Here is a 16,540-nt window from a genome sequence, read left to right on the forward strand (position 1 = left end):
GAACTCTCTTCGATCTTTCTTCTTTTTTTTGCTTTTGTTTTTGTTTTTTGTTTTTTTTTTTTTTTTTGCCTTCGATCTTTCTGTTTTGTAAGGGTTGCTTTTAATTTATTACGAGGAAGAATGTGATGACCTTAGTTTTGCCAACCCACCGCTTCAATAGCGCTCATCTTCGTTACTTTAGCATGATTTAATATAGCGAATATATTAAAAAATGAAAAATAAAACATGTGGGTCACATATGATAAATGAAACATTTGAAACCCCTTTTTCTTTTTTTAACCCATAATGCTCTTTAAAGACATGTTGGAGAAAATGTCCATGCAATCTCTACGGACATGATTTGAGCTTAATTTCGGATTTGACAAAGGTCAATAATAACATTTATTTTAACTAATTATTTTTTCTTATCCCCTATTTATCTTTCAAAATAAAAAATAAATGATGAATTCCAACTCTTAACTTATATATCTTTTTAACTTTTTAAATCACTCAGACAAGAATAAAAAAATATTTGTCTTTCAACTTCTAATATCTATATTTATTTGTAAAAAATATTACTATAAAAAAAATCACCTTTTTTTTTTGACGAAATGAAAGATAATGCAAATAATATATTGATATTTTATTAATAATTAAAAATAATTGAACCGATAATCTAATTAATTTATGTAATTATTCTTAAAAGATAATATTTAATATGTTTTAAATTGAAATTTAATCAAAAATAATCTTTTTTTCTATCTCTAAAATATGGTACATGTGCATGATATATGATATGTCAAAAATATTTAGTGGCATCAATTAAGATTATATTTAAGAAAAAAATATCATGATATAACTATAAGTTAAGGTGAAAATATCATAATATTAATCATGATATTTTTATTTTTTATAAATTAAATGAGATAATTGAGAAGACTAAAAATGTAAATAAGAGATGTACCAATTAATACATGGCGGGAAAAAGGGAAAAAATAATTATTTTTAATTATAATATACAGTAGATTATAATAATGCAAGTTGCTTTAAATTAAAGAAAAGAAAAAGAAAAAATTGAATTACTTTTAGTTGAAGCAAAATAAAATGCAGTATTCATTGCGGACACCTTTTTTCCCATGATGAAAATCGATGGGTATCCAATTTTTCAAATTAAAAAAAATAAAATAAAATGCCTAAAATTTTCTTTTCAATTTATAGTTTGGGCTTTAAAATGGGCTTCAAAGTTTTCAGAATTTTAATTGGGACTAAGAACACTGACTTATATGGGCCTTTGGGTGCTTCTTAGGCCCAAAGTAGGCCATAACCCAGAGCTCAAATTGAAAAAAAATTAATTTTTCTTACAAGAAATTTAAAAATTTTAAAATTGCAAAGAATATTTATGGACAATTATAATATCCGAGAAAAATAAATAAAAGGACTCCAACTTCAATTTAAACTGTAAATCCCAAATTTAAAAAATCAATTTTCTTGTCGAACAAGATTAAAAAAAAAACTATAAATATCCATTGAAGGCTTTTTCCCTTAATCATTTTTAATTAATCTTTTTTACTATTCCTCTTGTGCTCTCTCGGTCTCGCTTTACGAATCATGAGTCACCCAGCTGAATCGTCGGACTCGTGAGTAATTTTTTCCTACGATTCTTGATCTTCAATTTTGTTCGGTTTAATCTTAAAATTTGCTTATTTCGTTTAGGAAATCAGGGAAGAAAGACTACTCGACAGCGATTTTGGAACGGAAAAAGTCGCCGAATCGGTTGGTCGTTGACGAGGCGGTCAACGATGACAACTCCGTCGTTGCTTTGCACCCCGACACTATGGAGAAGTTGCAACTCTTCCGGGGAGACACTATTCTCATAAAGGTGAATAAATAAATCAATCAATGAGTGAAAAACCCTTGATTTTTTTTCTTTTAGGGTTAGGTTTTGGAGATTTCTTTTAGGGCTTGGTTAGGGTTCGTTTATTTTTTTAATTAATTCTGGGGCTTCAAGACTGTGTTTTGTAGCTTTTGAACCTAAATTCTCATGATAAGAGTTAGATTTAACGATTATAAGAGGCTTAATTTCAGGATTAGATGAAAATTGGTGTTAATTAAAAAGCTGGAATTTGAAGTTTTAGGGTTGCCCCCTGTTTCAAGTTTTCAGTGGCGTTGTTCTTATTTGAGGTTTTGGTTGGTATAGGGAAAGAAGCGAAAGGATACAATCTGCATTGCACTTGCTGATGAGACATGCGAGGCGCCTAAGATTAGAATGAACAAAGTTGTTCGGTCAAATTTGAGGATCCGACTTGGAGATGTTGTGTCTGTGCACCAATGCCCTGATGTGAAGTATGGGTTACGTGTTCACATTCTTCCCATAGACGATACCATTGAAGGTGTTACTGGGAATCTGTTTGATGTTTACTTGAAGCGTAAGTTTTCAGTCTATCTCCTGTAAATATACTTGTTGGCTAGCTTTTGCTGACCATGCATATAGTACTAATTTCTTGGTTTATCTTTCGTTTTTGCTGTATTGTTCTTTGTTTTGGTGTTATTGGGTTGTGTTTTAGATTTTGTTGTTGTTTGCAGCTTATTTCTTGGAGGCTTATCGTCCCGTGAGAAAAGGAGATCTATTCCTTGTTCGAGGAGGGATGAGGAGTGTAGAGTTCAAGGTCATTGAGACTGACCCAGCAGAGTATTGTGTAGTTGCCCCAGACACAGAAATTTTCTGTGAGGGGGAACCTGTTAGAAGGGAAGATGAGGATAGGTTGGATGAAGTTGGTTATGATGATGTAGGTGGTGTTAGGAAGCAGATGGCTCAGATTCGTGAGTTGGTGGAATTGCCACTAAGGCATCCTCAACTCTTCAAATCAATTGGTGTTAAACCACCCAAAGGAATTCTACTTTATGGACCACCTGGTTCTGGTAAGACATTAATAGCCAGAGCTGTTGCTAATGAAACTGGAGCTTTCTTCTTCTGTATTAATGGACCAGAGATTATGTCAAAATTGGCTGGAGAGAGTGAAAGCAACCTTAGGAAGGCTTTTGAAGAAGCTGAGAAGAATGCTCCATCTATCATCTTTATTGATGAGATCGATTCAATAGCTCCTAAGCGTGAGAAGACTCATGGTGAAGTTGAGAGAAGGATCGTTTCACAGCTTTTGACTCTCATGGATGGACTGAAATCAAGGGCCCATGTAATTGTTATTGGGGCTACTAATCGTCCAAATAGCATTGATCCTGCTTTGAGAAGATTTGGCAGGTTTGATAGGGAGATAGACATAGGTGTTCCAGATGAAGTTGGTCGTCTTGAGGTCCTTCGCATCCATACCAAGAACATGAAGCTTTCTGATGATGTTAGTTTGAAATCTGCATTACTTATTTATATTTAGTAGTTCTATATCTGGCAAATAAAATTATTTGATCATGATTATTTTGGATGGTCGCACAGATCTGGATTTAACTACTTAAGCCTTTATCTTTAATGATTGCCCTGATATTGTTTAGATGTTGGCCCTTAAATTAGCTTATGTTTTTGCCAGAATTTCTCCATGTCTTGATCTCTTTTGTCTTTACTGTTGGTTAACTTTTCTCTCTCTTTTCAGGTTGATCTTGAAAGGATTGCAAAAGACACTCATGGTTATGTTGGTGCTGACCTTGCTGCTTTATGCACTGAAGCTGCATTGCAGTGCATCAGAGAGAAGATGGATGTCATTGACTTGGAGGATGATTCTATTGATGCTGAGATACTTAATTCAATGGCAGTTACAAACGAGCACTTCCAGACGGCCCTTGGAACTAGCAATCCCTCTGCTTTGCGTGAAACAGTAAGTGATCTAATTCCTGTTGAACTTTCATCATGATGGTTGTAGATTATAAGTTTCTAATCAGGATCAATTCTTTTTTTGGTCATCCAGGTGGTTGAGGTGCCTAATGTCAGCTGGGAGGATATTGGAGGCCTTGAGAATGTTAAGCGAGAACTTCAAGAGGTGATTGTCATTACTTGATTAGTATAGCCTTGACTCTTTTAATTTATTCACAAGTTTGTTGCTAAAACTTCTGTTTTTTTGTTTCTGTTTGGTTGTGCAGACTGTGCAATATCCTGTGGAGCACCCAGAGAAGTTTGAGAAATTTGGCATGTCACCTTCAAAGGGGGTCCTCTTCTATGGTCCTCCTGGATGTGGCAAAACTCTCCTTGCTAAGGCTATTGCCAATGAGTGCCAAGCAAACTTTATCAGTGTCAAAGGCCCTGAATTGCTCACCATGTGGTTTGGTGAGAGTGAAGCCAACGTTAGAGAGATATTTGACAAGGCTCGGCAGTCTGCACCTTGTGTCCTTTTCTTTGATGAGCTTGATTCCATCGCTACACAGGTTTTATTTTTGCTCCATCAATGTTTAAATCTAAATACATTTTTATGTTGGTCTTCTATTAAAATGTGAATACTAAATAGTTATTTTTACTCATTTGATGACATTATGTAATTGTTGCAGAGAGGAAGTAGTGTTGGGGATGCAGGTGGTGCTGCTGATAGGGTTCTAAACCAACTTCTAACTGAAATGGATGGCATGTCAGCTAAAAAGACTGTTTTTATCATTGGGGCCACCAACAGACCTGATATTATTGACCCAGCACTTTTGCGGCCTGGCCGGCTTGATCAGTTAATTTATATACCTCTTCCAGATGAAGAATCCCGTTATCAGATCTTCAAGGCCTGTTTGAGAAAATCACCCATCTCTAAAGATGTTGATTTGAGGGCATTGGCTAGGTATACCCAAGGTTTTAGTGGGGCTGATATTACTGAGATTTGCCAGCGAGCTTGCAAGTATGCCATCAGAGAGAACATTGAAAAGGTATGCTTCTACTGCCTGTAATATCAAGTACTTTATAAATGGTTTTAGAAAGTTAAACTGTATTTTATTTTGCATGTTTTAAAATGTATGATTAAGGTGCTCATAACTGGCTCTTTAGTACTTTCCTGATATATATCATCTGTTTTTAAGATGCTACTGTTTTCTTATTTTTCACATGATTGTCTGCTTTGTGGGTTGGTTAATGATATCTTCAATTTGTTCTCACCAGTGACCTGTTGTGTGTCGAGTGGTTTGCTCGCCGGAAAGATTAAATATTGATATCTCTTGTTTTGTTAACTTCAGAACTAATCATGATTAAATTGGAAATATTTGCAGGACATAGAGAGGGAAAGAAGAAGAAGAGAGAATCCTGAGGCAATGGATGAGGATGTCGAGGAAGAAATTGCAGAGATTAAGGCTGCACATTTTGAGGAGTCCATGAAGTTTGCTAGAAGGAGTGTTAGTGATGCTGATATTCGCAAATACCAGTCATTTGCTCAGACCTTGCAGCAGTCTAGGGGCTTGGGAAGTGAATTTAGGTTTTCACAGACTGAAACCACGGCCTCTGGATCTGACCCATTTTCAACTTCTGCCGCTGCAGCAGCTGACGAAGATGATTTGTATAGTTAGGTTAACTCATTTATTTTGGATTTAGAACGCTAATGCCGAAATTTTTTTTTTCTTTTGGTGGACGATAACTTTGAACCTAAAAAAGCCTCTACTCTATGATCTCGTTGGGTATCAATGGTATAATATTATACATTGTTTGAGACTTGGAGCTACCCCTTTTCAAGAAAAAAGTGCTTATATGTTTGAGTTAATTTCTAAGTATTTGTCAAGTGGCAAATAGCTATTAAATTTTATTTGTGTGGAAAATTGTAGTAGCTAGGAAGCTCTTGCTGTGAAAATACACGTGGGGTTCTTTCCAATTGGCCGTTGGTCGTGTCTCCTGCATAAGCTTCTTTGAAACCTCAGGTTTAGTGTGACAATTTTGGTAAATGTTAATCAGAAGAATACTGCCTCCTTGAACATAAAAGCTCATTCCAAAGAATACTTAAGAATAAAGTAATACAATCCAAAACATGATGGCTAACATGCATCTAAGGTCTAGGACATAACCTTATGCCCCTCAAAAAAAAGAAAAAAAAATAGTCCTTCGCTTCTTAAGCATACATGATCATCTCACATGTTTCTCTGAAATCCGGCAAAAACTGGCATCCTCAACCTCAAGGTTTTCCAGAATGTGGTTTAGTAGCACAAGAAGAACCAACAGCTTGATAGTTAACATTGCGGCTTGGAGCTGATGAAATTTTAGACGCTTTTGGCATGCAACCCTTAATTTCCTTCTCATTGAAAACCTCGTGCTTATGATTCTGTACTTGAGGATTCATCTTCACATAATCCACGGATGCAGGCCTCATTGTGCTAGGAACACTAGATGGGATGTCGCGACCGGCCATAGCAACATCCGAAGAAGAAGAAAACAGAAAGACGAGATAGATGAAAATGATGCAAAACACTGTGGAAGACATTTTGGAGGGAGGGAATACTGTTTCAACTCTTTTTTTTTTGCGTAACGGTTAATTTGGTTTCCTTTTGAGTGGACAGTGGTTTTATTATGGGAGACTGGAGAGGCTTTTAAAGGGGATGGCAAAGGAAAGTGCCAAAGGGGGTCTTAAATAGGCTTGTGTGTAGCTGAAAATAAACAAGATACAAGTCCTTGCTAAAGCGTTGCATTAGATTCATTTGAAGAGTGAGGTGATATTGAGTTGGTGAGGTGGGTGCCCTTTCTTTTTATTCTTTTTCACTGTGGAAGTTATTGAGATGCTCATGAGATTCTTTTAATACAAAAATCGAACCAAAATCTGTTGCTTTAACTGCCCAAATCTAGGCATTTCGACTCTATAGGCTCTCATTGCATTAAGATGCACTACACAATTACTAGTACTAGTATCCCCCCCATAAGCAAGCTTTCATTTAAGAAATAGTAATAATAATATTTCAGAAATAGACAATGGTTTTGTCGGTTTTGTTTATTATAGGTAGCAGAGATAAGTCAAGTTTCCTCGGTTCTTCCCAACTTCTGATATTGATTGTTGCTTTTTCATGTTGTTAAATGTCATTATTAAATACCATTCGATCCATTAATACCAATTGTGTAATATTTTTCAGTGCATTTATCAATCCCATCCCTTCATCCCCGGCTCATTAATATATAAGATAAGCAATTTACTCAAATTTGCAAACGAATAGAACTCACCAGAACTGAAACATCAAATAAGCTTCACCCAAATTTCTGATAGTAATTGAAATATTAAAAACATTAAAAACTTGGTTCCTAAGTCTGAGATTTTCTTATTGAGGGCTGCATTAACAAAGCTGAGAGAGGCAGTGTAGTTGAGCTTAAAGTTTGTGTTACTTTCTCAAGTCATCTTACAAGAGAATATTTATGCCACTTGTCAAATGTAGTTGATAGGTGAACCCAAGTTGAGATTATACTTCAAAGCTCTGAAGATCATAATCTCACCTGTTGCCTTCTATTTCATGAAATTAATTCTCTTTTTTTCCTTTTTCATATAATTTGCCTATTGACACAGAGAAATATTTAAGAATCCGATAATTTGGCTGCAAAACTGGGTAAATGATGGCAAGGTTCCTAGCAAAATAAGTATTGATCAAGTTGTTCAGCAGTAGGTGTGAGATGGTGCACTGCTGATAGGAAGTAGAGAAGAGGTCTTAATTCCAAATTTTAAACCATTTATGTCTGGAGGTGTTGACATTTATTTAGATGCATTAACTTTGTGTAGTAATTCACAACCAGTCCTGTAATTTTCCACGGCGCAAATTGGAGACTAGTTTCAGGTTTAGCTATGCATCTGTATGCTTCGTGTCAATATATATTGAATAGCCTTCCAGAATTTTTGGCCTTTTAAATGTTCATCAAGATTAGAACTGGTAGGAAAATAAAAACTATTTATGCAGTAAAAACTTGGTAGTTATTGCTATATATTATTGCATAGAACCTGTCACTGAAACCGAAAACAAGAACCTTAATCAGACAGCTAGCAAATTTGATAGACTCAACACTCAAGAATGTCAGCAGGTTGATGTCTAGATGATTAATTGTTCGAAATTCTCTTCTTTTTTTTTTTTTTGTCTTTTATCTCTATTTATCATGTACATTACCACTCAAGCTTTATGAAACTAACAGGCAGTAGTTCTGGGTGTTGTAGATACTCTTAAATTTTGAAACAATGAAATTCCCTGTAAAGACAATTACCTATTAAATAGTAGGCCTGGGTCTTTGCTGGGTGGTTGTTTTATCTGAATATATGAATTTGTAAGGGCCAGATGTAGGTGGGTTTCTTGTATTCTTTCAATGAAAACTCCATTGGTCATTCACTGTAATCTTTATGAAGAAAGGTTTGTGATTTAATGGTGCAATTACTTGAAGTAAGGCTAAGGATAGTTGCTTGCCCTTGGTTTTTTTCACGCTGACGATAGTTGTGGCTGGTGAAGGGAACCATAACAATGGGGGGACACTAGAGTTTATGTTAGTTGGAGATTATTGTTTCAATGACAGTTCTACTATTGGATGGTTTGAGGACCTCAAAAGGTTGACAAACTGCATACTCTACGGAAAGCACATAGATATTAGCCGAAAGAGAGAAAACCATCAGCCAACTGGGGCTGAGCCTGAGCCACCTCACAAAAGTAAACATCTCATCTCAGGAATAACCAGCCCTGTTAGGGGGGCAGCCACCGATGACGTAGACCTAGGAGCCCAAGTTGAGGATAAATGGCGATAGGTCAAAATCATGAAAAACAAAATCTGTAACGTGGTAGACCATACGATCCCCGGGATTGGCAAACTACACCTTCATTAATTGATTCTCCAAAGAAAAACAAAGGGCGCCTTCCTTGCACCATTTCTCCCAAGCATTGCTTGGCAATCTTTCTATGTTTAGTGGTCCCCTTTGGTCCTGATTACCTTGGAAGGAGGAACTATACAAAAATCTGCTGAGCAATAACATCATCAGCCTCCGTTATCTCAGTGATTGCTGATGATTATCAACCAACCTTTTTCTTTTGAAACTCTAAAAAACAAATCCTTTGAAAAAACATTTACGGTTTACCTAGACTTCGCTGAGCCCAGAATTATGGGCTTATCACCAAACCTTTACCTTGACCACGCTGAGATGTTAGATCTAGACGATCTAGCCCAGCATTAATCATAGACATCTGTGCAGAAAAAGTTAGATATGAGGCTATCCAACGAGCTTCCAGACCCAGGTAAAATTGTGTAGTTAAATGAAGCTTAGACCCAAGAAACTCTCTGGAGTCTGGAGATAGAGAAAACTAAACATCATTCTTCTAACCCAATATGAATGGTGTAAGCCCAAAAGCCATAGGCCTTTTTCTTTTTAAAGAAATAGGCTTTTTTATTATTTTTTTATTTAATTTATTTATTTCTTTGGTTCTATCTTTTGTTGGCAAGGCTAAGTCAACTTCTCCTGAATCTCGGGAAATAATTGAGGATTCCCTTTATATTAAATATAACATTCAGCTCTACGCCCAATCTAAAAATGCCATTTCTGGACTGTTCTTAGCTCACTTGAAATGTGATACCTATATTTAGTACTATTCATTAATCTTCATGAATCAACCAATAATTCAGCTAAAAATACTAAAGATATTATCACAAATATCTCTTTTCCATAAAGACACTAGGCTTGAATCTATATTCTTGAGATTCCCCATTAAAAACAGAATCAAGAATCATTCTCATGGAATGAGATTTTATAGTTCATCTTTAAAGTCAAGAACTGATATTCTGAACCCAAATTACATAGAGTAAAGGTTCAACAACATCATTTAGAAGTAAGAAAAATACATGTGTTGTTATTTTAAAGCAAAAACAATTTTCACAATATCTTAGCATAAAAAATATTACAATTTAAAGCTTAATTAATAACAACCCATTAAAATCATAATCTTAAGATTATGTTATGACCACACACATGAATAATAAAAAATAACCAACATAAAAAAACAGGAATAATTTTAAAGATTCAACTAAGCAACATTTATGAATCCATATCAACAATCCTAAACACATCTTTTAACACTTATCTTCGTTTTAGGAGCTACAAACATCAAGTTTTGTCCTAAAAAATTCAAACTTACTAACCAGCAATGGCTTGGTGAAAACATTTGCAACCTGATCTTCAGTTTTGCAATAGACAAGAATAATAGCTCCATTTTTCTATACTTATCTTAAAAAGAATAATTTAATATTGAAATGCTTAGTTTTTTCATAAAACACAGGATTTTGAGAGATAGCAATCGTAGCTTGATTGTCAACAAGAATCTCTATACTTTTCTCCTGCTTCAAGTTAAGATTGATTAAAATCTTCTTTAGCCACAAAGCTTGATTAATAGCAGCTGTTGCAACAATAAACTCTACTTCAGCTATGGATTGAGCTACAGTTTCTTGGTTTTTCGAGCTCCATGAGAAAACACCATAACCAAGTGTGAAATAATTACCTGAAGTGCTCTTCATATCATCAATGAAACCTCTCCAATCACTATCTGAGAAACTAACCAGCTTGAACTCTTTGTTCTTTATGTATTTAGTGCCAAAATCACATGTGCTTTTCATATATCTAAGCACCTTCTTTGCAGTCTTAAGATGCCATTCGCTTGCACAGTGCATAAACTAAGACAAAATGCTTACAGCATTCAAAAGGTCAAACTGAGTTACTGTGAGATACATCAAACAACCAATCAGGCTTTTAAAATATGCCTAATCAATCTTCTCTGTTCCATCTTTTTTATAGAACTTTTTTTTTGAGTTTATTGATGCGCTCATTTCTTTACATTTTTTGAGTTTAAACTTCTTAAGAATGCCCTTGGCATATTTCTTCTAACAGATGAAGATTTCATGTTCATTCTGTTTGATTTCTATTCCAAGAAAAAAGTCATCAATTCGAGATCTATCATCTCAAAAAACTCCATCATCTCTTGTTTAAATTTTTCCACAATACTTGTGTTGTTTCCTATCATAGGCAAATCATCCACATATAATGAGATGATAAGAATGTCAGCTTTATTATGTTGACATATAATGTTGATTCAGATAAGCTTTTAGCAAATTTTAAGCTCTGTAAATGTTCATCAATCTACCAAGCTCTTAGAGCTTGCTTCAATATGTAAAGTGCCTTTTTAAGAAGATAGACCTTGTCTTCTTCTTTTTGCTTTACATAGCCTTCTGGTTGCTTTACATAAATCTCATTTTATAGAAAACCATTTAAGAATGCTTACTTGACATCTAATTGGTGCATTTTTTAATTTTTTTGCACTGTAACGACAAGTAAAAGGTTGATGGTGTCGAGTCTAGCGATTGGTGTAAAGGTATCTGAATAGTCTATATTGAGTATTTGAGCATATCCTTTGACCACGAGTCTAGCTTTATACTTGTTGATTGAGCCATCAACATTAAGCTTGGTTTTATACATTCATTTGACTCCAATTACTTTTCTGTTTTGGGGTCGATCAACCAACTTTCATGTTTCATTCCTTTCAATCATGAACAACTCTTCTTTCATTACAGCAATCCAATTTTGATCCGTCTTAGCTTCTTCATAATCTGTACGTTCACACATAGCAATATTACATCTTTAATAAACATAAAAAAAATAGTCTTGTGCCTCTGATAGGACTGTCATCCACCATTTCATTCTCCCTATCTCCAATGCTTTGTTCTGCTGTGTCCAAAATAGAAAACTTGAGCTCGGGTTCTTTTGAGGTTGGATCCATCTTTTTTGCATCATCTCAATTTCACTTTTCATCTTTCATAAAGTGCACATCCCTGCTTATAATAATTTTTTTAGTTTGTGGCTGTAAAACTTTATAAGCTTTTGCGACTGAGCTGTAGCCAATGAAGATGCTTGAAAATGCTTTTTTATCTAATTTATCTTTCTTGATATGTGGAACATGAGTAAAGCACAAACATCCATATAGTTTAAGAAAATTCAAAGATGGTTTATAACCATACCATGCCTCAAAGGGTGTTTGATCCTTCATTGCTCTTGTGGGAAGCCTGTTTTACAAAAAAATAATAATGTTTGCTACTTCAGCCTAAAATTACTTTGGCAAGTTCTTTTCATGTAGCATACATCATGTCATCTCCAATATGAATCTATTCTATTTTTCACTTACTCTATTTTGTTGTGGAATGTATGAAGTGGTTAATTGATGTTGGATGCCTGTCTCATCACAAAAATGATTGAATGCTTCAGAGGTGTACTCCTTGCCATTGTCTGACCTAAGAGTTTGAATTCTAAAACCACTCTCGTTCTCAACTTTGGCTTTAAAATTCTAAAAGACTTGAGCCACCTTTGACTTGTGCTTCAAAAAGAAGATCCAACACATACAGGTGAAATCATCAATGAATACAACATAATAAAGACTACCTTTCAGAGAAAGCGTTCTTTGTGGGCCTATAATGTCAGTATGAATTAATCGTAACTCCTTTGATGCTCTCTATGTAGCCTTGAGAAATGGTTTACTACTTTACTTTCCAAACTGACATGCTTTGCAGTTTGGAATATGATCATCAAGTTCTGAAAGATCATTTACCATCTTCTTAGATTTCATCTAAAGTAACCCTTGATAATGATAGTGTCTGAGCCTCTTGTGCCATACTTCAGTGATATTTTCTTTGATTGAAAAAATAGTTTGCTCCTCCTCCAATAGATTTAGAGTAAAACTTTTCCCTTTCATTTTTACTTTAAAAATATCTTGGCCAATTGCATCTTTAATCAAGCAACTTTTATATTCGAACATAACTTTATAACCCTTTTCAATTAGTTGTCCAACACTTAACAAGTTTTGATAAATTTCAGGGATATACAACACATCAGAAATAAACTTTGTACTTGAACAGGTTGAAATTGCAACTGTTTTTTTTTTCTTTCACAGTTATGTACTTACCATTACCAACTCGAACCTTCGATGAGTTTACATTGCTTAGTTCCCTGAATAGATCCTTGTTATGTGTTATATGGTTAATACAACCACTATCTATAAGCTATCTCTCACTTGATTCGATGCTAGAGAAACATGTAATGATGAACATGTGATCTTTCCCCTCTTAATCAGCAATCTTTGCATTTTCACCATATTATTAATTTTTTTTTATAGATAACAGCTTATGCCCCATCTGATTATATTTAGTGCACTTAGCATTAGGTCTTCTCCAGCATCTAAATAGAGGATAACCCTTCTTTACATAGCACGACAAGGTGGATAAGATTTTTTTTTTATTTTTATTCTTTCTTTTTACATTGGCTGATGTTGTACTTGTCGTATTTTCTTCAAAATTTTTCTTATTTTTTATCTTATTTTTTACCATGTTTTGATGCTTGGCTACCAAAGCTTCTTCGATTGTTGTATCATTCTTCATCAGTCTTCTTTATTCTTGTGCTTGTAAAGCATTAAGCAATTTTGCCAAGAAAATTTTTTATAAATCCTTGGTATTTTTCAAGGTAATGATGGTTGCTTTATATCTTTCAAGTACTGTAACAAGAATTTTTTTTTATAATTTTTGAGTCAGTAAATTCAAATCCAAGAAGCCTGACTTTGTTTGTGATACTAAGAAGCTTGTTGGAGTAATTTTTAATCCTCTCAGAGTCTTTCATTCTTTGAAGTTTAAATTCTCTAATCAAGTTCAAGACTTGCATCTTTTTAATTCTTTCATCTCTTTCATATTCGTTCTTGAGATAATCTCATATCTCTTTTGCTGACTTTAAAGACATGATAGGAGTGAAGATGGTGGATGAGATTGCAGTAAACAAGTAGGTCTTTGCCTTTAATTTCTTTATCTTCTTTTTTTTTCGCACTTTAATCTGTGCCATAGTGGGATTGTTTGAAAGTGCAAAAATTTCATAATCTTCTTTCACTACTTTACAAAGATCCAAAGCTTTCAAGTATTTCTCCATATTTACTGCCCAAATTTGATAGTTGTCTCTGTCGAACACCGCCAGAGCAATTGCGAAGAGACTGGTTTTGACTTTCATGACGCATCAAATTTACACACAGATCCCTTAAAAAGAGTGTTCTGATACCAAATGTTGTTATTTTAAAGCAAAAAAAACTTTCACAATATCTTAGCATCAGGAACATTACAATTTAAAGTTTAATTAATAACAACCCACTAAAATCATGATCTTAAGATTATGCCATGACCATAAATATGAATAAAAAAAAATAACCAACATAAAGAAAACAAGAATAATTTTAAACATTCAACTAAACAACATTTATAAATTCACATCAACAGTACTAAACACATTTTCTAACAATATGCCACAACTACGTATACAAGAACACTCGTTATATCTCAAGCCTATTACTTGATTGTGTCCAATGATTCAAATAGTGGTTTAAAAGTGAAATAGTGGTCGTAAAATAGTGGTAGGGCCACCACCCGCCACCATTATTGGACAAAACGAGGTTGAGAATTTCATTCACGATAAAAACGGAGTGTAACGGTCGTAAATAATGACGTAATTGAGAATAGCGATAATAACGGACTGTTATTACTGTTATTTCATTCTCCTACTCACTGATCTAATAGTTCGAGAAAAAAATAAAATTTTAAGTTTTCAACTTTGCAGAATAAAGCAATAAACCTGTAAAAGTAAAAGTAAAAACAAAAGCAAAAACAAAAGCAAAAAATAAAACTCAAACTTTCAGATCTGTAGCATCAAAATTAATCTGAAAACGAGCTAAAAAACAGACCAATATTTCAAGTGTCAACCATTCAATCGACATTTTGATACCCAAATTCAAATCAACTTTAAGTTTTCAATCAACATTCAAGATCAAATAAGGTAAGAAAAGAAAGTTAAATTATCTTTTTTTTGTAAAATTTTTGTAAAATAATGTCTGTTCTATTGTGAGAGTTTGAGAGAGACGAATGAGGTATTCCGTAGGTATTGGGTAAGTGATAATGATAAAGAGATGCGAGAGAAAATGAGAGATGAAAAAAAAAAAAAAGAAAGAGAAGAAGAAAATTTTGAAAAACTACATTTCTACGTTTCTAGATGGTTCAGTTACAATTAAACAAATTGAAGGACATTGGGGCAGGCACGTGGGGAGGGATTGGGTGTGCTGGGGTATTGGAGGGTGGGAAGGGATTGGGTGGGGTGGGGAGGGATTAGGTGTGGTGGGGTGTTGAGAGGGTGGAGGTTGAATTTTTTATTTAATTTTGTAATTTATTTTTGAAATATTTTTAGATAAAATTTAATTAGAGGTTTTGAAAATTTATAATTAAAAAAATAAAAGATTAATAACTTAATATAATATATATAGAGATTTTAGATGAAAATTTTTGATAAATTTTTTTATATTAGATGAAAAATAATTAAAATTAAATATTATATTTTGATTGTGTTATCTATTAATTTATAATTTTGTATCTGAATTTTTTTTTTTGTTTTGATATTTATATTGTTGTCAATTCTTTTAATATTAGATTAATTCTTGTTAGTTTTGTTTAATTATTAAAGATTGTATTTATTATATAATTATTAAAAGTTATTTGTGATAAAAAAATTTATATCAATGAGTATATCAAAAAGACTAAGTTATTTAATAAATTTAGCATTTTATGATCTATTACTGTTACTAAGATTAAAAACTAAAAAATAAAAAATTTAAGTTTGAAAATTTTATTAAAATATAAGTTTGAAATTTTTTAATTTTTGAAATTATTTTAGATAAAATCTAATTAGAGGAATTGAAGATTTATAATTAAAAAAATTAAAGGATTAATAATTTAATATGATATATATAGAGATTTTAGATGAAAATTTTTTATAATTTTTTTTGTATAAGTTAGACAAAAATTAATTCAAATTAAATATTATATTTTGATTGTGTTATATATTAATTTATAAATTTGTATATGAAATTTAATAAAATTTTTTGTTGTTTTGATATTTATATTGTTGTCAATTCTTTTGATATTAGATTAATTCTTGTTATTTTTGGGTAATTATTGAAGATTGTATTTATTATATAATTATTGAAAGTTATTTGTGATAAAAAAATTTATATCTATTAGTGTATCAAAAAGATTAAGTTATTTAATAATATTTTTAAGATTAAAAACTAAAAATTAAAAAATTTAATGTAAAATCAATTTTTAATGATGTAATAAGTAATATTAATATTTTGAATATAAGTTTATTTTGTTTTTATATAAAATAGCAAGTATGCCACCATGTGAAGAGTTTTCGAGTAAAAGAATAGAAGGCGCGTCAAGTGATGATATAGGTTGATATTTTGTAACACCTGTGTTAAATACAAAAGAAAATATTTCATGTAAACTTTGTGGTAAAGTTGTAAAAAGAGGAATAACACATTTCAAAAAATACATTGCTCATAAAACTGGCAATGTTGCACCATGCCCCAACGTTACTGGTATGTTATGTTTTTATAATTCCTTTAAAAATATTATTGTTAATTTCTTAATAAAAATTATTAAATTACATAAGCATGTGTAACTAATTTTCTCTTTTTTTTTTTAACTATATTGTTAATAGGTATAGTAAGAAAAAGTATGATGAAACTCATTCAAGATAGCAAATAAAAAACAGTTAACAAAAGGAGAAAAAATAAATTTTTATCACAGTTAAGAGGGGAAGAT

The 16,540-nt window shown here is 32.8% G+C and overlaps 1 protein-coding gene across 2 annotated transcripts; it reads left to right on the forward strand.

Annotated features, from left to right (window-relative positions):
- The first annotated feature begins 1,527 nt into the window (after positions 1 to 1,527).
- On the forward strand, positions 1,528 to 5,594 carry LOC111303528 (cell division cycle protein 48 homolog). 2 transcript variants are annotated; one of them, XM_022899860.2, is made up of 9 exons: positions 1,528 to 1,616; positions 1,693 to 1,858; positions 2,177 to 2,405; positions 2,563 to 3,329; positions 3,579 to 3,800; positions 3,891 to 3,962; positions 4,063 to 4,344; positions 4,465 to 4,824; positions 5,161 to 5,594. In XM_022899860.2, exons 1-9 carry the CDS (start codon positions 1,588 to 1,590, stop codon positions 5,452 to 5,454), a joined length of 2,421 nt encoding a protein of 806 aa, XP_022755595.1. In that variant the 5' UTR covers positions 1,528 to 1,587; the 3' UTR covers positions 5,455 to 5,594. The 2 variants fall into 2 exon arrangements, with proteins under 2 accessions (XP_022755595.1, XP_022755596.1); XM_022899861.2 differs by having other exon boundaries at positions 1,701 to 1,858.
- The last annotated feature ends 10,946 nt before the right edge of the window (positions 5,595 to 16,540 follow it).

The sequence above is a fragment of the Durio zibethinus genome, chromosome 13 (genome assembly GCF_047325235.1).
Source record: "Durio zibethinus cultivar Kanyao isolate XHJ-2024 chromosome 13, ASM4732523v1, whole genome shotgun sequence".
Lineage (NCBI taxonomy): Eukaryota > Viridiplantae > Streptophyta > Magnoliopsida > Malvales > Malvaceae > Durio > Durio zibethinus.

Coding starts and splice junctions, on each gene's coding strand:
- LOC111303528 (XM_022899860.2), top strand. CDS start 1,588: ATGAGTCACCCAGCTGAATCGTCGGACTC. Junction 1,617..1,692: donor CCAGCTGAATCGTCGGACTC/GTGAGTAATTTT, acceptor TATTTCGTTTAG/GAAATCAGGGAAGAAAGACT. Junction 3,330..3,578: donor ACATGAAGCTTTCTGATGAT/GTTAGTTTGAAA, acceptor CTCTCTTTTCAG/GTTGATCTTGAAAGGATTGC.